The 22,864-nt window shown below is 36.6% G+C and overlaps 1 protein-coding gene across 2 annotated transcripts; it reads left to right on the plus strand.

The window, feature by feature from the left end:
- Positions 1-7,101: 7,101 nt before the first annotated feature.
- LOC136236080 (homeobox-leucine zipper protein HDG11) lies at positions 7,102-13,560 on the plus strand. Of its 2 annotated transcripts, XM_066026186.1 has the most exons (12): positions 7,102-7,660; positions 7,738-7,855; positions 7,936-8,124; positions 9,190-9,648; positions 9,736-9,837; positions 10,102-10,302; positions 10,398-10,578; positions 10,685-10,944; positions 11,013-11,105; positions 12,353-12,427; positions 12,529-12,603; positions 12,728-13,560. In XM_066026186.1, exons 1-12 carry the CDS (start codon positions 7,515-7,517, stop codon positions 13,106-13,108), a joined length of 2,280 nt encoding a protein of 759 aa, XP_065882258.1. In that variant the 5' UTR covers positions 7,102-7,514; the 3' UTR covers positions 13,109-13,560. The 2 variants fall into 2 exon arrangements, with proteins under 2 accessions (XP_065882258.1, XP_065882259.1); XM_066026187.1 differs by lacking the exons at positions 12,353-12,427; positions 12,529-12,603.
- Positions 13,561-22,864: the final 9,304 nt, after the last annotated feature.

Below are 22,864 nucleotides of genomic sequence, written 5' to 3' on the forward strand. Positions count from 1 at the left end.
CCAGGTGAACCCTAGCTTGCCCTTCCCTTCTCGATACTGGATCTTGTCTGCCTTGCGGAGCACGAGATCTCCCACATTCAATTCTACAGGTTTGGCATTTTTGTCATGGTAAGCGGCGATCCGCTGCTTGTATGCCGCCATACGTATATAAGCCTTATCTCTTCGCTCCTCCACTCGATCAAGACTCTCTGTTAATCTACGGTTATTGTCTTCCTCGCAATAGAATGTAACTCTATCATTTGGGACCAGTATTTCAACTGGGATTACAGCTTCTACACCATGAGAGAGGGCAAATGGTGTTTCTCCTGTGGCCGTTCTAGGAGTGGTGCGATACGCCCATAAGACGCTTGTCAACTGATCCGCCCACTTCTTATCATGTTCCCCCAATCTTTTCTTTATTCCTTTTACGATCGTTCGATTCGTAACTTCGGTCATGCCGTTGGATTGAGGATAATAAACGGAGGCGAATCTGTTCAAAATGCCCAATTTCTTACAGAAAGTTTTGAATTCGTCACAGTTGAACCGTGTTCCGTTATCAGTGATGATGGTGTGGGGTACGCCATATCTTCCCACGATATTGTCTTTAACAAATTCCACCATTCGTTCAGCCGTGATGGAGGAGACAGCTTCGGCTTCTACCCACTTGGTGAAGTGATCAACTGCCACTACCACGTATTTCCTCTGTTTACGAGTTGGAGGAAACGGTCCAACGATGTCAATTCCCCAAATGGCAAAGGGTCGCCCTTCAATGATAGGCCTCTAGAGATGCTTGGCCGTGTGTGATTCATTCGCATGAATCTGACAACTATGGCATGATTCCACCAATTTTTGTGCATCAAGCTCGGCAGTGGGCCAATAAAACCCTGCTAACCTGGATTTTTTTAAGATAGTGGCGGATGCCTCATGAGCTCCACATGATCCCTCGTGCAGCTCCTTGAGGACCTGTTGTCCCTCATCTAGCAGAATGCATTTTAACCATGGATGGCTAAATGACTTTCTATAGAGGCAATCGTTGATCATGGAGAAATAGGCCGGTTTTCTAACGATTCGCCGAGCCTCCTCCTTATCGATGGGTAGAGCTCCATCTGACAAATACTGGCGAAGGGCTGTCCGCCAATCATCCTCTACCGTTGTGAGTAGGGATACTTCTTCGGAGGCGAATGCCGGAGCTGCTTTAACTTCAAAGGGACATTGTGGATCTGTCCAGCTCTCTTCACTAGAAGCCATTTTCGCTTGGTGATCGGCTTCAGTGTTTGATTCTCGGGGCACACGGACCAATTCCCACTTGGTTTCTTTAGCTTCGAGGTGATCCAGCAACTTTTTGACCTCGTTAACGTATTTGGCTAGAACGTCATCCTTCACCTCATAGTTTTTGATCACCTGATTGACCATCAATTTGGAGTCACTATAGATCACGATCCGCTCGGGAGTGATTTCTTTAAGTAGGCGTAACCCTAATATTAGAGCCTCATATTCTGCGGCATTGTTAGTGGCATGGAAATCCAACTTTGCTGCGTACCGTAATTTTATGTAATGGGGGCCTTTGATCACGATACCTATGCCAGCTCCATCCGCAGAGGAAGCCCCATCCGTGTACATCGTCCACTCTTCTACTTGAGATTTAGGGAGATTCACCCCTTCTTCTATGAATTCATTCACAAAGTCTGCCAAGACCTGACTTTTTAAGGCGGTCCTGCTCTCATATCGCACATCAAATTCTCCGAGGCGAATTGCCCATTCCATCAATCTCCCCGAAGTGTCCGGCTTTTGCAATACCTTTCTCATGGGTATATTCGTACGAACTATGACAGTGTGGGCCTGGAAGTATGGCCTAAGGCGGATTGCCGTGGTGACGACGGCCAGAGCCATTTTATCAAGTTTAGAATACCTGGTTTCAGCATCCTTCAATACTTTGCTCACATAATAGATAGGATACTGTTGGCCATCCTCTTCTCTTATCATGACCGTGCACACAGCTTTCTCTGTAACTGAGACATACATGTAGAGATTTTCACCTTTTAGAGGTCGGCTCATCATGGGCGATTCCGTGAGAAACCGTTTGATCCCCTCGAAAGCCCTTTCACAATCCTCATTCCACTCGAATGCCTTTTGCTTCTTGATGACTTCATAAAAGGGCTGACACCTACGAGCTGAACAGGAAATAAACCTGCCCAAGGCCACGATCCGCTTGTTGAGGCGTTGCACTTCCCTGATGTTCCGTGGTGCCTGCATTTCCAGAACGGCCTTGACTTTGTCGGGATTTGGGCTCACTCCTTTTTCGCTAATCATGAATCCCAGGAACTTTCCATATGTTGCATCGAAAGTACATTTTTTCGGGTTTAGCTTAATATTGTGGCGTCGGAGTACGGCCAGTACCTCCCTTACATCATCTGCATGCTTCTCCACCGTGGTGCTTTTGATGATCATGTCATCTACATAGACAGAGTAGTTATCACCTTTTCTTTCTGCGAATATTTTGTTCATCATCCGCTGATAAGTGGCACCTGCGTTCTTAAGCCCAAAAGGCATGACCTTGAAGCAATAAGTGGCTTGGTGAGTCACAAACGAGGTCTTGATTCTATCCGAAGGCTCCATGGGGATTTGATGATAACTTGACTTTACGTCCGTGAAGGAATACATAGCATGTCCAGCGGTTCCATCTACGAGTATGTCAATACACGGCAGAGGATAATTGTCCTTGGGACAAGCTTTGTTGAGATCCATAAAGTCAATGCACATGCGGTAGGATCCGCCTGCCTTCTTCACCAAAACGACGTTCGCCAACCATTGTGTATAAAGGACCTCTTCAATGGCGTCCGCCCGTTGGAGCTTGGTGATCTCTTCTTCTATCACCTTCTGCCTTTCAGGGCCATGGTTTCTCCGTTTCTGAGCTATGGGAACTGCATCTTTGTCGATGTTAAGTTTGTGAGTGATCACGTCTGGACTGATCCCTGGGAGGATCTCATCTTTCCATGCAAAGACGTCCTCCGCTTCATGGAGAACTTTTGTGATTGCTTCTTTAACTTCACCTTTGAGCCCTTTAGCCATTCGGACCTGCTTTTCGTCCGCCATGAGGTACATTTCAGTCTCGCCCAAGGCCATTGTGACGAGTTCCTCCTCATCTTCGTCTTTAGATTGGGGGCGGATCATTAGCGATGCCGAATATGTCTCCTGAGCCATCTTTTGGCTTCCTCTGATCATTACGCTTCCCTTGGTCGTAGGGATGTAAAGAGTTAAGTGGCGTATGGAGATGAGGGCAGCTGCCTCGGAGATAAAGGGCCATCCGAGGATAATATTATAGGCTAACTGACCATCCAAGATAGAAAATTCTAGATCACCTCTCCAGACTTGATCTTCATCTGCCAACTCACAATCCAACGTTACTTGGCCTTTTGTCTGAATGGTATGTCCTGTTACCCCCAGGATATCCACTACAGTTGGTTCCACTTGGATTGGATCAACCATGAGTTTGGCGAAAGCTCCTCTTGTGATGACATTGCACGAGCTCCCAGTGTCAATCATCACCCTTTTCATCTCCCAGCCTTCCATCATCATAGTAATGACCAAGGCATCTGCATGAGGAAAGATCTCCGGTCCTGCGTCTGCAAATGGGCGATTCAGCGATGTCCTGTGTCAATCATCACCCTTTTCATCTCCCAGCAGTGGTTTTCGCCTTTTTCAGTATTGGTTGATACCCAGGTCCGCCCGCTATGACATTGATGGTTCCCTTTCCTTTCTTCTTTAAGTCATCCCTGGATCTATCACCCTCTCCCTTTTTGCCATCATTTTGGATGAACCGATCCAACTTGCCCCTCTCAATGAGACGCTCTATTTCTCGAGCTAACTCCCAGCATGTATCTGTGTCATGGCCGTTTTTCCTGTGATACTTACAGTAATTTTTAGGATTTTTACCAGTATTGGTATACTCCCCCCCTTTTGGCCCGGGGTATGAAATGCTCCGCTTGTGTTGACTGTTCTCAATCCACATAACCACTTCACTTTTGGAAGCATTGAGAGGTGTGAAGGAGGTGACAAATGCCGATTTGTTCTTAGAACCTCTTTGCCTACTTCGAGAAGAGGAATCCTGATGCTTGTCCTTTTCCCTATCTCGATGACGAGATTCGCTTTTGTCCCTCCTAGGCGGAGATGTTGATTCACGGCGAATGTCATCCACCTCCATGAAGTCTTTGCAACGCTCCATTAATTCTGCCATGCTGGTGGACTTCTTGCGAATTAGATCCTCCTGTAAACTCTTACAAGTGATATTTTTTACCAGAGATTCCACTGCCATGGAGATGTCTATATCAACAATTTGTATACACAATTTGTTGAAGGAGTTTATATAATCTCGAAGGGATTCATTCGCCTTCTGCTTCAATTCAAAGAGCTTCCTGGATTTGACCACTGGAGGGATACAGCCAGCGAATTTAGCACAAAACTCTCTGCTTAGTTGGTCCCAACTATCTATCGAGCCGGGTGGTAGTGATTGGAACCAGCCATAAGCGGGACCTCCTAACGTGGTGACAAACATTTTGCACAGCACTGGTTCAGTTGCACGGTTGAGGCGAAGCAATATTCGGTATTTTCGGACATGGGCCTCTAGGCTGTCAACACCCGTGTATATGGCGAGATTTGGTATTTTAAAATGCCTATCAGTTTCCTCTCCTTCAATCCAAGCCGTGAAGGGCGAATCTCGATTGGCGAATGGATTATGCCTGGCATTCTCCTCATTCATACGGAGCACCGCAGCTCGAACTCTGTCGTCAAAATTCTCCGGATCCGCCCTTGGGCGACCTCTCCGTGGAGATCTGCTTGGAGAAGAAGATGATGAACTAGACCCCGAAGATGGATCTGAAGGTGATCGTCCGCTACGTCCACCTCCATTTCTACGTCCGCCACTTCCTCTACGTCCGCCACCTCCACCACCTCCACCCGGGGGAGCTTGACCGTTGCCCCCTCCAGAGCCTCCTGAAGGAATGTGTCCATCATTCCCGTGGTGTGGGGGTGGTGGTGGCGTGTCTACTGGTCTTTTGCTCTGTCTACGTCCAGTAGGTGGGGGTGATCTGCCTTTGCGGGAGGATCTCGATTTCCGGGGCGAAGGCGATTCGGACCGCCTACATTTCTCTTTTCTACGCTTTTTGTGCTTTCGCCCTTCTGATCTACCCAAGGAGAGATTTGACCGTGGTCGCCTTGGGATATCTGATCCGCCCAGATTGATCCCATGGCTAGTAGATCTGCCTGCCAGAGTTTGATTGTTCCTTTGGCTTCCTCCTGCGCCAGCAGGGAATAACTCTCGATTGATCGGTCGTTCTCCCAACACCGCCGTAGTAGTTACCATAGATTATGTATTGTGGGCTCGGAGAAACGAAGAATTGTGGGCGTTGGGTCCTAGATTCATCTGGGGCCAAGAAGATATCATAGATGAAGGCGCTAAGCTCCAAACCGGAGGAATGGTCATGAACGACCGCAGGCGATCACCTGTTTCAGAGCCAAACTTTTCCCCTATAGCTTCTGCACACATGTTGATGAATGCATCCAGGGGCATACTACTTTCAGCTTGTGTTGTGGGAGCATTTGGATCAGTGCGACCAGCACTAGTTATTGGCGGTGTTTCAACCCCTGAGGAGGGGTTATGATCTCCATTTGTCATATTTCTTATAACTGTGAATGAAAACACTTTATTTGTTTAAGGATTCCACGTTCACCACACCAATTGATGACAAGTAGAGAAATTATGATCAACTTCCGTCCCTGTGGGGGCATCGTTGGGTACGACGGGGGGAAGCTCCGATGCCAAAGTCAGTAAGGAAGGATGAGGGGTAAACTGAATTGACAAAGGATAAGGGAATGTGTGTGTACCTGGATAGCCAGTGATGTAGGCTATATATAGCTAGAAAGTTGTAACCTTCAGTAACTAGAAAGTCTCCATTAATGCTCCATTAATGGCGGTTACAAGTTATCTTTAAGCTGGCGGTTAGCTAATTGATAGCTCATTAATGGTCTTTATGGCCAGGTCGGCTCAGCTGTTATAATGGCGAATGAGGGTCCAAGGAGATTCGCCTCATAGGTTCGCCGGCGGGTTTCTTTTAATGGCCCCTTGGAGATCCGGTGATCCGCCGGGCGGATCTCGTCAATACGCGGCGTTTCCTTAGGTGAATATACCCCTAAGTCCTCGGGATAATATCTCACTGTTATCACATACCAAACGAACTCACACGTTTTTTTCTATAGCACGCACATGCCACCTCATTTGTTATAGATGACAAATCAACGATTTTGTGTGCATGAAGTATAAATGAACCAACTATAGTGTCTAATATGTTTTTAAAACCAACTACAGAGGGTGTTTGGTTACTGCTTTTGCTCCTCATGTTTGTCGTTCTACTTTAAATGAGAGAGTTTTACGTGTTTGGTTAAACACCTCTTATTTATTTTTTATAGCTGATAAGTACTCTTACTGTTCCATACTATTTGTCTTTTAAAGTTAAGACACAAAAATTAAGAAATATAATTAATTTTAACTAAAAAGACTTTGTTACCATTGTATTAATTGCATTAATTAATTAATTTTTAACTATTCCCGAAATAAAAATGCAACTTAAATAGATGTATATTTGGTAAAAGTCAATTAATGTGCATGAATTGAATTAAAACGTCATATATCATGAAACAAATTTTTTTAGAAAGACAAATATTATGAAACAAATGAAGTAGCCTTTTATAAAAGCAGAGAATTTGTACTTTTTAGAAAAATAGCATTTTCCAACAGCAAATAGGAAACGGTAACAACAAACAACAAGTAAACCAAACGGGTCCTAGGTCTGTGATAGGTTTTTAAAACCAACTATAAGTGTGTGATAGGTTATTTTAAAATTTAAGGTGCCAATATGTAAAATTTGCAAAGTTTAAGGGCATAAATATGCATTAACTCAAATAAAACATAAGATGCTCAATCTACCAAAATCAGAAAAATCAGGGACTTGGAATGATCTTTGACCAAAGAAAATGAAGAGCCGGGAAATTGAAGAGGGAAGAAGGATTTGATTCCTAGAGAGAGAAAGAGAGAATTAAAAGCTCTGTTGTGAAAACCTGTACCACTCTACCAGAGAAAAAAAGAAGAAAGAAAACACTGTTTTCTCTCTCCTCTTTCTCCCTGTCTTTAATTCTAGAGAGAGAATCACATCACATTTACCCTTTCTTTCTTCTCTCGAATATGGTGATAATCAATCAGAATTACTCTCTCTCTCTTTGATGGAGGAGAGAGAAAGATGTACCTAAAAAATGCTTCAAAAATGCTTCAAAAATTCCCATCATTTACATATATACATACACTCATTCTAATTTCCTAATCTGAACACTTTAATTTCACTAATTTATCTCCTAAATTTCATTCCCCCAAATTTCCGCCGTTTATCAATGCCAAATTTCTACTATTACATCATAAAAATAACATCTTTCCTCCTTTTCTTCTCCACTGCCAAAAACCCCCAAATTCACTTCAAAACCCCTCTTTAATGGAGTACAATACTCTCGGAGGTGGAGGAGGCGGCGGAGGAGACGTCGCCGGCGGTGGTGGCGGTGATCAGGACCCCTCTGACCCTAACCGGAGAAAGATGCGGTATCATAGACACACAGCAAATCAAATACAAAGACTTGAATCGTAAGAGATGAATTTTATCATGACATTGCTTAAAAACGAGATGATTTTTATGTGTTTTTTTTTTTTTAAAATTGAAGGGTTTTTAAAGAGTGTCCTCACCCAGATGAGAAACAGAGGTTACAGTTGAGTAGAGAGCTGGGTTTGGCTCCGAGACAGATCAAGTTTTGGTTTCAGAATAGACGGACTCAGATGAAGGTAAAAGGAGAGATTTTTAGTGTTTTGTTATCTGAAATTGTGTTATTTTTCTGATGATTTTGAATTGAATTTGAAATTAGGCACAACATGAAAGAGCGGATAATAGTGCACTTAAAGCAGAGAATGATAAGATCCGGTGTGAAAATATAGCCATTATGCAGGCACTTAAGAATGTTATTTGCCCGTCTTGCGGTGGTCCTCCTGTCACTGAAGATTCCTATTTCGATGAACATAGGTTGAGGATAGAGAATTCTCAATTGAAAGATGAGGTTGATTCTTCACTTTTTGTGCTTAATTTTTGTTTAAAGTTTTATTTTTTCATAATACAATGTTGTTTAGGTGTATATTGTTGCGAAATTGCGAAATTTCGATGCTGAATGCTTGTTTTTACTTCTCAGCTTGGTAGAGTTTCGAGAAATTGCGAAATTTCGAGGTTGAATGCTTGAAATTTTGATGTTCAATGCTTGTTTTAGTTCTCAGCTTCATAGGGTTTCGAGAAATTGCGAAATTTTGATGTTGAATGCTTGAAATTTTGATGTTGAATGCTTGTTTTTACTTCTCAGCTTGATAGAGTTTCGAGAAATTGGGAAATTTCGATGTTGAATGCTTGAAATTTCGACGTTGAATGCTTGAAATTTCGATGTTCAATGCTTGTTTCGAGAAATTGCTTAAAAAAGAGATGATTTTAATCACGACACTTAAGAATGTTATTTGTCCGTCTTGTGGTGGTCTTCCGGTCACTGAAGATTCCTACTTTGATGAACATAGGTTGAGAATTGAGAATTCTCAGTTGAAAGATGAGGTTGATTCTTCACTTTTTGTGCTTAATTTTTGCCTAAATTGTTGTTTTTTCACAATAGCGAAGTTGTTTAGGTGTATATTGTTGCGAAATTTTGATGTTGAATGCTTGAATTTTCGATGTTCAATGCTTGTTTTACTTCTCAGCTTGATGGAGTTTCGAGAAATTGTGAAATTTCGATGTTGAATGCTTGAAATTTCGATGTTCAATGCTGTTTTTACTTCTCAGCTTGATAGATTTTTGAGAAATTGCAAAATTTCAATGTTGAATGCTTGAAATTTCAATGTTGAATGCTTGTTTTACTTCTCAGCTTGATAGGGTTTCGAGAAATTGCGAAATTTCGATGTTGAATGCTTGAAATTTCGACGTTCAATGCTTGTTTTATTTCTCAGCTTGATAGAGTTTCGAGAAATTGCGAAATTTCGATGTTGAATGCTTGTTTTACTTCTCAGCTTGATAGAGTTTCGAGAAATTGCGAAATTTCGATGTTGAATTTCTTGAAATTTGATATTGAATGCTTGTTTTTACTTCTCAGCTTGATAGAGTTTCGAGCATTGCTGCTAAATATATAGGAAGGCCGATTTCGCACCTTCCTCCGGTTCAGCCTATTCATATTTCGTCTTTGGATTTGTCGATGGGAAGTTTCAGTAGGCAAGGGATTGGTTATGGTCATCCTCTCGATCCTGATCTTATCGCTCCTATTTCAACTTTACCATTTCATCCGCCTGGAATTACGGATATGGATAAGTCACTTATGACTGATATCGCTTCAAGTGCTATGAACGAATTGCTAAAGCTTTTGCAATCCAACGAACCTTTGTGGCGGAAGTCACCCGTGGACGGAAGGGACGTTCTTGATCTTGAAAATTACGAGTCTATTTTTCCGAGAGCAACTTCTCGTTTGAAGAATCCGAATGTTAGAATCGAGGCCTCGAGAGACTCCGGTGTCGTTATCATGAATAGTTTAGCCTTAGTTGACATATTTATGGATTCAGTAAGTTTACGTTACACCTTTCTACATCTCGTTTTCGTTACATTTTCGGGGTTTTTGATTAACGCGTTGCTTTATATCTCATTGCAGAACAAATGGGTCGAGCTATTTCCGACCATCGTTTCCGTGGCTAAAACCCTCGAAGTTATTTCGGGTTCAATGTTGGGCAGTCACGCTGGTTCTCTGCTACTGGTATGGATAATTTTATATATGTCGATAATGCCGAGCCTTGGCGCAACGGTAAATGTTGTTGTCGTGTGATCGAGAGGTCACGGGTTCGAGTCTTAGGAGCGGCCTGTACACCCTTGTGGTGGGACCCCTCCGCGGACCCTCGCTTAGCGGGGACGTGTAGTGCACCGGGCCGCCCTTATGTCAATAATGCCTTAATTTGATTGCTTCGATATGAACCTGTGTTTGCGTAATGGTTTCTTACATGAGACGTGGCCTTTGTTGTAGATGTACGAAGAAATGCAGATGCTTTCACCATTGGTGCAAACTCGAGAGTTTTATATACTCCGTTACTGTCAACACATCGAGCCAGGCTTGTGGGCAATTGTTAATGTTTCGTATGACGTTCCTCAATTTGCTTCGCAATGTCGATCCCATAGGCTTCCATCCGGCTGTTTAATTCAAGATATGCCTAATGGATACTCCAAGGTTGTCATTACGAGTGGTTAGTTTAGTTTAGTGTTCGTATTTTCAAATCCAGACATTTCGGGCTCAAATATTCACGTTAAATGCTGCGAAAACAGGTGACGTGGGTCGAACATGTCGAGACAGAAGATAAAACTCCAACACATAGACTTTACATAGATGTTATTCACAGCGGGATGGCTTTCGGAGCTGAACGGTGGCTTGCTACTATGAAACGGATGTGCGAGAGGTTTGCGTGCTCAATGGTTTCAAACACGTCAACTCGTGATCTTAGCGGAGGTAATTTAGCATTATCACGGTGTCAAAATTGATTCATTCTGGTGACCCAATTAGCATCGAAATTATGATAATTAACTCGATTGTTTCGTTTCGTAATTTCGTCTAGTAATTCCATCGGCGGAAGGTAAACGAAGCATGATGAAACTTTCTCAAAGAATGGTGAATAGTTTCTGTGCGAGCATTAGCACGTCTAACAGCCATCGATGGGCTACTGTGTCCGGTGTGAATGAGATCGGAGTTCGTGTTCAGAAAAACGCGGATCCTGGTCAACCTGGTGTAGTTCTTAATGCAGCCACTACATTTTGGGTTCCGGTTTCTCCCGAAAAGGCCTTCACCTTCTTCAAGGATGAGCGACGTAGATCTCAGGTACGTTATATTCGAATTATCGCAGCTTTTTCACCTTTTACGTCACTGATCGAAACTTTCTTCCGCAGTGGGATGTTCTCTCCAGTGGCAACCAGGGAGTGGAAGAAGTTGCCCATATTGCCAATGGCTCACATCCCGGGAACTGCATATCCGTTCTTCGCGTAAGGCTACTCGAACTTTAATCATATTTTTGAGTCCCGTACTAGCTCCCGAACTTAAATTTATCACATTTAGCACCTCGAATCCTAATTATTTAAGTTAACCTCGTCGCTAAAGGCACTGCTAGGCGTGCTGTTAAGTGGCGCGTGGCGTAGTCAAGCGTTCATCACATGACATGTCGGATGCGCCACGTAGGTGCACGCTTGACAATGTAGGTTGGAACGTTACCAAATTAAAGTTAGAAACTACACGAGTGTCAAAATTTTCGAGTATAGAGTTAAAAAATAGGGTAAATAATTTATTAGTCCCTTAGTTTTTACCTAGCACACTGTTTATTCCTATTTTGAAAAACACATTATAAGGTCCCTAACTTTTACCAATATTAACCTTTTGGTTATTTTGTCTAGTGTTTTTAGACTTGTAATCGTTATATTTTAGCATAAACAGATATATATAAAATAACAGAGTAACATGGTCAACTTGTATTGTATTGTGGTTGTCATAAAAGCTAAAATATGTTCGGTTAAAAATCTAAAAAAATAGATAAAAGGACCACGAGGTTAATATTGGTAAAAGATAGGGACCTTAAAATGTGTTTTTCAAAATAGAGGGACTAAACAATGTGTTAGGTAAAAATTAGGGGACTAATAAATTATTTACCCTAAAAAATATGGTTTTACCTCGTCCTAATCACGAGAATACTTTAATTTGTTAAAATTCAGCTCCTACCGTTAAGCGTTCATCAACATAAGCTACATGATATGTCGGACGTGCCACATAGGCGCCCGCTTGACAATGTAGATTGAAATGGGCAAATTGGACCTCCCATACATATTTTGACACGTGTAACATGGACCCACATATTATAAGAGGTCCCACCATTTTAATTATTACGTGGGGCCACAATATACGTGTCCAAATGTGAATTGGGGGTCCTCCGAGTGACATGGAAGACCCGGTGCTTAAAATAAGAACTCGTTGAAATGTTACTACACGAATGTCAAATTTTTCGAGTATAGAGTTAAAAAAAAATATGGTTTTACCTCGTCCTAATCACGAGAATACTTTAATTTGTTAAAATTCATCAACAAAATCTATATGACATGTCAGACGTGCCACATAGGCGTGCGCTTGACAATGTAGGTTGAAATGTTACTACACGAATGTCAAATTTTTTGAGTATAGAGTTAAAAAAATATGGTTTTACCTCGTCCTAATCACGAGAATACTTTAATTTGTTAAATTTCAGCTCCTACCACCAAGCGTTCATCAACATAATCTATATGACATGTCGGACGTGCCACATAGGCGCGCGCTTGACAATGTAAGTTGAAATGTTACGAAATTAAAAATGTCAAATTTTTCGTAAAAATATGGTTTTACCTCGTCATAATCACGAGAATACTTTAATTTGTTAAAATTCAGCTCATATCGTCAATCCTTGATCAGCATAATCAATACGACATGTCGGACGTGCCACATAGGCGCGCGCTTGACAATGTAAGTTGAAATGTTACGAAATTAAAGTTGAGAAACAACATAAACGTAAATTTTTTCGCAAAATTATGGTTTTACGAGAACTTTACTGAACAACCCGAATTGTATTAACGTTTTGAACGTATAGGCATACAACACGGGGCAGAACAATATGTTAATACTTCAAGAAAGCTGTGTAGACTCGTCGGGATCACTCGTAGTCTACTGTCCGGTTGATCTACAAGCCATCAACGTAACAATGAGTGGAGAAGACCCGTCTTACATACCCGTACTTCCTTCAGGTTTCACAATTTCACCCGATGGTCCACCTGACCGTCCCGGTGACGGAGCTTCAACCAGCTCGAGTTCGGGGCGGTCCCGGGGTTCACTAATCACTGTATCATTTCAAATCCTCGTGAGCAATTTACCGTCTGCTAGACTCAATATGGAGTCCGTATCTACCGTTAATAACCTCATCCGCACCACTGTCCAGCAAATTAAGACTGCAATGAATTCTCCGAGTTCTTAATGACGGTCCGGTCTGGATTTCTGCCATTCCTGCAATCTGAAATCTCTTCAAACACAGCTCAACTGTTTTCTCTCTACCGGAATAAATACGGCGAAGGAGTTAGTTGAGAAGCTTTCAATGCTGTTTTATCTATTCAGGCTAGAGTTTTTAGCTTCCAAAACATCGATCAATTTGTCTCGGAACGCAATTTGTTGTTTCGACGACCGTTTTTTGTCACATTAGTCCGAAAATTGCATGAAAATGCGTCGTTTTCGGACTGATTCGATGAAAAATGCGAGTTGAAACTCGAATTATGTTGAGGAAATTGAATTTTAGAAACCTTTTGATCTGAAATTTAAGATTTAGAGTTATAAAGAGGAAGTCAAGAACGCACCATCCATCTATTTTGTTGATCTGCAACAAAAATTGTGTGGTTCGGGCATTGACTTTCTGTGTTCTTATTTACATTTATTTTTGCAATTAATGATATTATTATTATTATTATTATTATTATTATTTACATTTATTTTTTCAATTATTGATCTTTTTATTACTATTTATCTAATTTTTTTTTACTGATTGTTAATTTTTGGCTTAATACATGACTTGCCCTCTAAACTTGTCTAAAAAGTTCAATTGGCCCTTGAACTTTCAAATTTTTTTAATAGTCCTCTCAACTTGTGTAAAATATAGTCAAGTAACCACTTAGTTGCAAACAAATTAGGTGTTGCATGTGTCTTAAAATGTTACTCCATCCGTTCTACAATATTTGTCTTTCTAGAGAATTTTTTTGTTTCATAATACATGACGTTTTGATTCAATCTATGCACATTGACTTTTACCAAATATACTTCTGTTTAAGTTGTCTTTTTATTTTGGGACTAAGTAAAAATTAATTAATAAATGCAATTAATATAAGGGTAACAAAGTCGTTTTAGTTAAAATTAATTACATTTGTTAATTCTTGTGTTTTAATCTGGGAGTATTACATAATTCACAGAATAAAGTAAAACATATTTAAAAAGTTTTTACTTATTCTACTATAAAACTTGTTTCTCTTATGTTAGATGTATAAAGTGTGTTGCATGCATTTTAGAATGTTTTTATATACTCCCTCCGATCCACAATAGAAGTCTTTCTAGAAAGTTTTTTTTGTTTCACAATACATGACATTTTGCTTAAATCTATGCACATTAATTTACTTTTACCAAATATATCCATATTTAAGTTGACTTTTTATATTGGGAATAGATAAAGTTACTAGTGGATGCAATTATTACAAGGGTAACAAAGTCTTTTACTTAAAATTAATTGCATTTCTTAATTAGTGTGCATTAACCTTAAAAGACATCTATTGTGGACCGGAGGGAGTAATTCACATAATAAATTAAAACATACCCCCTTGTTTCATAATTGATATATTTTAAGGTTGATGCACACTAATTAAGAAATGTAATTAATTTTAACTAAAAGATTTTGTTACCTTTGTATCCACTGCTTAAGTTTTATCTGTTTCTAAAGTCAAAAGACAACTTAAACATATATATGTTGGATCAAAGTCAATTAATGTGCATGAATTATGGAACAATTTTTTTTTTTCCAAAAATACATCTATTGTAGAATGGAGAGAGTATTTAAAAAGTTCCAACGTTTTCAACTGTAAAACTATTAGATGCATAAATTGTATTGTATGTGGCTTAGAATTTTATTACATAATTTACAGAATACCTTAAAATATATTTAAAAGGTTCTTACTTGCTCAACTGTAAAACTTGTCATCTTTGATATTAGAATCTCATATTCCAATATTGGTCGTTTTACTTTTTCAAAGCACGTGCACCACATATTCTGCATGTAATTTACTTTTCTTTTTGCAACTGATTGATTACTTGACTACATTTTACGTAAATTGAGGGGATTATCCGAACATTTTATACAAGTTGGTCGTTTTATTTTTTTATGGCGCGTGCAACACACTTTCCACTCGTAATTTACTTTTTTTTTTTTGCGCCCGAGTGAATACTGGACTACATTTTATGCAAGTTGATGGAGCTATCCAGATATTTTATGCAAGTTGAGGGGCTATTACAATATTTTGAAAATTTAAAGAGCCAATCAAGTTAAATTTTTATTTTCTCATAAATGATGTGTATGTTAATGAAGAGTCAGAAGTTGAAAATTCATGATTAATGAGGGACTAGATTAAATTTTTGGGCTCCACATCTTATAGCTATGCTTTTCCCCATAATTTTTTTGATCTAATTAATGCAATACTGAAAACAGAGTACTCTGTTTTTGAGTTTCTAAATGTTCTGGTTGAAATAATTTCTCACATTTATATGGTTTTTACCTACTCTTAGTATACAATTTAATAGAGTAACTAGTTTATTAGTTATATATATTGATGAAGTTAGTTATATATTTTTATAGGGATAAGGTGAAAAAAAAAAAAAAACTTTTAACGTTTACAATCAGGAGCAATTTTACTCTTAACGTCTAAAATAGTGCATTTTACCCCCAAAGTTGACAGCTAACAGCAATTTTACGTCCAATGTTGACAAGTTGGGCCAATTTGAGAAATTATTCATTAAACTGTTTTCTCGGTCATGAATATTATCATCTATGCTTCGCATGTGCGTCACTTTATCGCTCATTAATAACATATCACAAATATATGATTAAACGTAAAAAAAATTTAATTTTTTTTTTGTAAAATATACTGTCTTTTCTACGAGTCGGACAATTTTTTGAATATTTCACCAAATTTATTAAATCACAGAAAATATGAAATATTTTTTTTAAAACCAACTGATATGAAATTAGTGTAGAATAAACAACAAAATATATGTGTTTTATAATAATGTCTAAGATCGAGCCAACTTGCGAACTTTATGGGCTCTTGGCTGTTGACATTATCTGTAAAATTACACCATTTTAAACATTAAGAATAAAATTGCCGCTGACTATATTAATTTTTACACCTTATCCCTATTTTCTAAGTTTAATTTTCATCAAATTCTTTAGTATTTTTGTTATAGTTAATGGTAAAAAATTGATAAAATTACTATATTAATTTTTACACCTTATCCCTATTTTCAAAGTTTAATTTTCATCAAATTCTTTAGTATTTTTGTTATAGTTAATGGTAAAAAATTGATAAAATTATTATTAATTATATTTTATAATGATTAAACATGATTTATTTGGGAGCATAATTTGTTTTATTAAAAAATGAATGAATATATTGTAAAAATTATAAAACTCTAAATGTTTATTTTTAATTTTTAATAAATTTTATGGATAAAGAAAAGGGGTAAATTACATCCATGGCCACTAAATTTAATCCATTTTAACATCGTGCCTACTGAACTTCAATTCTTAATGGTATGATTATTGAACTTTACACTTTTTAACACCGGTGACCACTCAATGCCTCAAAACGACCGTTGACGGTCTCAAAATTAAAAAATCGAAGAGTTAATGATATTCTAATGAATTTTAATTCTTGAAAATTTTCGTCGTGAGGTCATTTAGATATTGTTTAGTTAGGAGAGAGCGTGAATTTTTAGAGAGAAAAAGCTCCAAAAGGTGATTTTGGAAAATAAAAAATTTAGTTTTATGGTAAATGTCATTTTGAACAACTTTAATTCTTGAATATTTTCATTTTAAAGTCGTTAAAGTTGAGTGGCTGTCGATATTAAAGAGTATAAAATTCAGTAACTATACCGTTAAGAATTGAAGTTTAGTGGTCATAATGTTAAAATGGGTAAAATTCAGTGACCATGGACGTAATTTATCTAAAAGAAAAGACATTTTTAATTTTTTTTTTTATCAAGATCTATAATGTTTACTATTAATTTAAAGATATTATATTAAATAACAAAACGAAAATACAAATTTAAGAGAATAAACAACAAATTTTTTATATTAATATGCAATTAGCAATTTTGGTATATTATATAAATTCCATTAAGAAAATGATGACTAAATTTGAGAACTAATAAAACAAATGTTTTGTTATTTATATACTTAATGATAATTTAATATTTTCATGAATTAAAGAGTTAATTAAGAAATTTAAGTACAATGTGTACCAATGTAATAGTTAAAAACACAAAGACTAATAAATATTTATTTAATTTTTAATGATTCCATTTCGAAATAATTATAACGTTCGATTAAATTTTCTTATTTCATATTATTTGTTATTAGTTTTTAAGAGTAACATTTTCTTATTTTACCTTTATTAAAGAGTTTAATATTAATTACACTATAATTTTATTAAATTTCTTTTAGTATAAATAAAGTCTAAAACATTTAAAATTTTTTTACTATCTTTCTATACTATGAAAACGTTGTCTTTACTCTTTGAACTTGCTTAAAGTGCGTTATTAGTCCCCTTAAGTCCAACTTCGCAATTCACTTTAAAGCTTTAGATTTTTCTATTTGCAAAGTAAAACTATTCGCATTTTCATTCAATTACAAAACAAATTTAAAATTGTGAATTGCAATCGAAGTGGAGTATTTGCAATGTCCATATTGTGAAGCCTCTTGCTAAAACATTACTTCACATTTACCTATTTGCGAAGCTCTTAATTGTCATAAGTCCGGGGTAAGAAGGTCTGAGCAAGGAGCGGCCCTAAGGGATGGCGATGGGGGGTAGGAATGAACCGAATCCCACATCGGAAATGGAGAGGGAGTGATTGGGGCTTATTAGTAAGATGTGAATCCAATACATACTGATGCGTTTTAAAGCCGTGAGGCCCAATGTGTTGGAATTGAGCCAAAGCGGACAATATCTACATGGTATTGGACCAGGGTGTTACAATTGGTATCAGAGCCGACTCTCCACGTACGATGTGTGGTTCAGGGACGAACCAGGCGGAAGCTGGTGGGCCTGTAACGACCCGGTCCGGAGTGGGTGGCACCGGGGTAAGAAGGGTTGGGTAAATTACATACGTGATGTACAACATTTATCATATTTCACATTTTGGTGTACAACCTTCAATTTTGCATATAAAAGTGTACAACATTTTGGTGACCTCCCACTAAAGTGTATATCAGGTAATTATGATCGGTCAACGCAAAGTCAACTTGCCACGTCCGCGAATTCTTTTCAATGATTTTCGAGACAGTCTTACCATCCAGGAACTTCCAGCTTCGACTACGGGGACGTGTTAGATATGTAAATATTCTATGTATCCAATTCAGTTATGTGAACATTCTCTGTATCTTCTAGAATGGTCTTTTCCTATTTTATAGCCTTAGATTAAGCATATAATACGTTATTTATACTCTTGAGATTAATGAGAAACACAAGTACAATTACTTTCAGTTTGACTAGTCAAAACCTCTAATAGTGGTGTTAGAATTTTTTTTTTCAGACAACGGATTAAGCTTAAATCTCTAATTTTGAAAAAAGCTAATCTTACGAGCCATTTCAATTAGAGGATTGAAACATTTATTTTAATTTTTTTTATTCCTAGTTACTATCCTTACCTAACAAAAATGAACGTTGTTCTAGTGTTTTTATTTATCATTTTACACAAATAGCTATTAGCAATCAGTTAAGTTTTTATCAAACATATTTATATAAATAGTCAATCAAATCAGCTAGCAGCAGCAGCAACAACAACAACAACAACAACAACAAAAACAAAGCCTTAGTCCCGAAATGATTCAGGGTCGGCTAACATGAACCATCATATAAAAGGGATAGGGTACGAAAATACCCGTAATATTGACAACTAGGAGCAATTTTACTCCTGAAGTTGGCAAGTTGGATCAATTTTAAACATCATTATAAAACATATATATTTTATTTCTTATTACGTACTAGTTGTATATCAGTTAATACTAAAAAAAATTCACATGTTTTGTGATTTAATAATAGAATTGAAGATTAATATTTTTAAATATTTGAATTCTTTGTCCAACTCGTATAAAATACAATATAATTTTTTCATTTTTGATTTTATTTTTTCACGTCTAGTTATATGTTTGTGATCTGTTACTAATGAAAGATAGAATGCCGCTCATGTGAAGTATAGATGACACGATTTCCGAATGATAAGACAGTTTGATAAATTATTTCTCAAATTAACCCAATATGTGAACGTTAGGAGTAAAATTGCACCATTTAAAACGTTATAGATAAAATTACTCCTGGCTGTCAATGTTAGAGATATTTGTGCATCTTATCCCATAAAAAAGTGACATTCAAAATTCAATTAGTTAAAGCTCCACCGTTAGTCCTACCAAAAAAAAAAAAAAAGCTTCACCGTTAGTTTTAGGGATAAAGGCCAAATTTAATGCTAATGTTTCAAGCGAAATGCATATTTAGCCATAACGAATGAAATAGTGCAAATTTAACCATAACATTTCTAAGTAAGATCAATTTTAGTCTTTTACCAAATTTAAAAAGACCGATTAGATTGTTATTTAACTGTGACATTAGACATTCCAAACAAGTTCATGGATAAATTGAAACAGGTTCGTATATTTTTAGTTGATTTTATGTAACTTTATTAATGACACAATAGATATTTTAGACAGTTTCACAAAAAAAATTATGATTAACTTATATGTAACAGATTTAGTTTTTAGCATTTTAATATATTTTTTATAATTTTGTTAGTTGGTAAAGGCTATGCGCACTTTGTTTTTAACAAAGTAAGCCTTACTTTGTGTGTTTTCACCATTGGATTGATTTTCTAATCCATCATCTAATGGTGAAAACACACCAAGTAATGGTACTTTGTCAAAAACAAAGTAACCATAGAAGACACCTTGTTGGTAATACACTAAATGTTTCAAACATAATTGATATTTGGAAGGTTTGGAGTCATAGTTAAATACCGGTCGAACCAGTTTTTTCTAATTTTCTGTAACTCATGGCTAAAATTGATCTTACTTGGAAATATTATGATTAAATTTACATCATTTCATACATTAAGGCTAAATCTGTACCTCCCTTAAAACGTTGGGATTAAACTTTGCTCTTTGTACTTGAATATTTTGAATTGATTTACACAAGTGTTGTTAACTTACATGATTAATTTACCATTACTTACTGTCTTACATTATTTTACATCTTAACATACATGCAGAAGAAAGAGATCATGTATTATCATAAAACTTGAAGAAGAATTACAGAATGTTGAAGGAGAAGATGAAGACGATAAAACGCTTCATCTGGTACTTCAATACAGAGAGAGGAGAGAGAGAGAAAAATCAATGAATAAACTAATCCTAATTACCCCTATTTCTACTAACAGTCCTTACATCATAAAATGGACTGTGCACATGATATTGTTACAATATTAAACAGAATATAAAATGGTTATAACAAATTGAAACAGAAAAAACAATAAAGACAGAAGTAAATATAACAGTAAATACAAAGCTGTAAAATAATGTAAGACAGTAAGTAATGGTAAATTAATCATGTAAGTTAACAAGTGTTACTTCATTAAAGTTTTTAGGGATAAGTGTAAAAATTGATAGAGGACGGTATTGTAATATACCGATTGGTGTATATCTGTTTATATTATTGTCATTTAGGATAATTACTAAGTCATTTGAACTAGTCAAATATTCTCTGTATCTAGGATATCTTTCAGTTATAACTCCTTATCTGTATTCTATTTATATTCAACGTAATCAATACAGAAATACACAATTGGAAGCCACCATTTGTTCAAAAATATCACTAACGTTTACAGTCAAGAGTAATTTTACCCCTAACGTCTAAAATGATGTAATTCTACCCCAACGTTGGCATCTAAGAGTAATTTTACTTCCAACGTTATCAAGTTAGGATAATTCCAGACATTATTATTATTATTATAAAACACATTTTTTTATCCTTATTATGTACCAATTGTATATTCATTTGTTTTAAAAAAAGATTTCATATTTTCTGTAATTTAATAATAGAATTGAAGATTAATATTTATAAATTCGGTGAAATATTTTGAAATTTTGTTGTCCAACTCGTACAAAAAAACAGTATAATTTTATTTTTAAAAAACTATCACATCTAGTCATATGTTTATGATCTATTATTAATGAGTGATAAAATGACTCATATGTGAAGTGTAGGTGATAAGATTCATGACCGAGAAGATAATTTGATGAATTATTTCTCAAATTGACCCAACTTGACAACGTTATGAGTAAAATTACTCTTAGCTGCGAACGTTAGGGGTAAAGTTTCTCATGGCTGTAAACGGTAGGATAAATTACATACGTGATGTACAACTCCATATTTCATAATTTGGTGTATAACCTTCAATTTAGCACACAAAACTGTACAACCTTTTGGTAACTTCATAATAAAGTGTACAGTCAGTAATTATGAACCGTCAACGCGTCACGTCATTAATTTGACCTCCCTAAAAGTCAAACTTGATCGTTTAATGCAAAGTCAACGCGCCAAGACAGTAATTTTGACTTTTAGGGAAGCTAAATTGCTGACGTGGCGTGTTGACTTTATATTGACCGATCATAATTACCGGTTGTACATTTTAATGGGAGGTTACCAAAATATTGTATAGTTTTGTATGCAAAATTAAAGGTTGTAAACCAAAGTATAAAAAATTATAAAAATTATACACCACGTGTATAATTTACCCGTAAACGGTGAGTTCTTATATTAAGCACCGGGTCTTCCATGTCACTCAGAGGACCTCCAATTCACATTTGGACATGTGTATTGTGACCCTACGTAATAATTAAAATAGTGGAGCCTCTTATAAAATATGCGGGCCATGTACACATGTCAAAATATGTATGAAAGGTCCTCCATTTGATATGGAAAACCGGGTGCTTCTAATAATTTGCCGTAAACGGGTGGGTATTTTTTCAGCTGATTCCTTAAATTTTCTTTGAAAAACCTTAAATTAAGAGTTAAGCTACGGTTGAGGTTTTTGAATCCTTTATGGATACTTTATTAGTAAATCCTTTGTGGATACTTTCTTAAATAGCCTCTCCAATTTTATTGGGTGAACTTAAGCCCACCAAGAGGGATACCCTTATTAATAAATGCGTCATAATTCGTTTAATGACGGGTTACATCAATTATTAAATTAGTCATAATCTATTTTAATAACCCTAGATAATAATGTGATTTAGTTGGAAATTGGAATGATGATTTTGGTATTACAAAAATCATATAATGCACTATTAAAAAATAAAGCCGTCTAGATATTTAAAATCGAGAATCCGTTTTGATTTTTTCCGATTAATTACTCAAAGCATTTTTTAGGTTCTTAGGTGATTTTTAACCGTCTGAGCTCCACTTAAGCAACGATGAAGACAAGACGTTATTATTATTATTATTATTATTATTTTTTAGATAAGGTGTAAAAATACCTCTAACATTTACCGGCAGAAGCAATTTTATCCCTATTGTTAGCAGTCAAGAGCAATTTTATTCCTAATATTAGTAAGTTGGATCAATTTTAGACATTATTATAAAACACGGATGTTTTGTTCCTTATTCTGCACCAATTGCATATCAGTTGGTTCTAAAAAAATTCATATTTTTTTATTTATTAATAGAATTAAATATTAATACTTCGTACAAAAGATAGTATCATTTTTTAATTTTTTTTTACGTCTAATCATATATTTGCGATCTGGTACTAATGAATGATAAAATGACGCATATGTAAAGTGTAGATGACAAGATTCATGACCAAGAAGACAACTTGATGCATTATTTCTCAAATTTACTAAACTTGTCAATGTTAGGGGTAAAATTGTTTTTGGCTG

Source organism: Euphorbia lathyris, chromosome 7 (genome assembly GCF_963576675.1).
Source record: "Euphorbia lathyris chromosome 7, ddEupLath1.1, whole genome shotgun sequence".
NCBI classification, from domain to species: domain Eukaryota; kingdom Viridiplantae; phylum Streptophyta; class Magnoliopsida; order Malpighiales; family Euphorbiaceae; genus Euphorbia; species Euphorbia lathyris.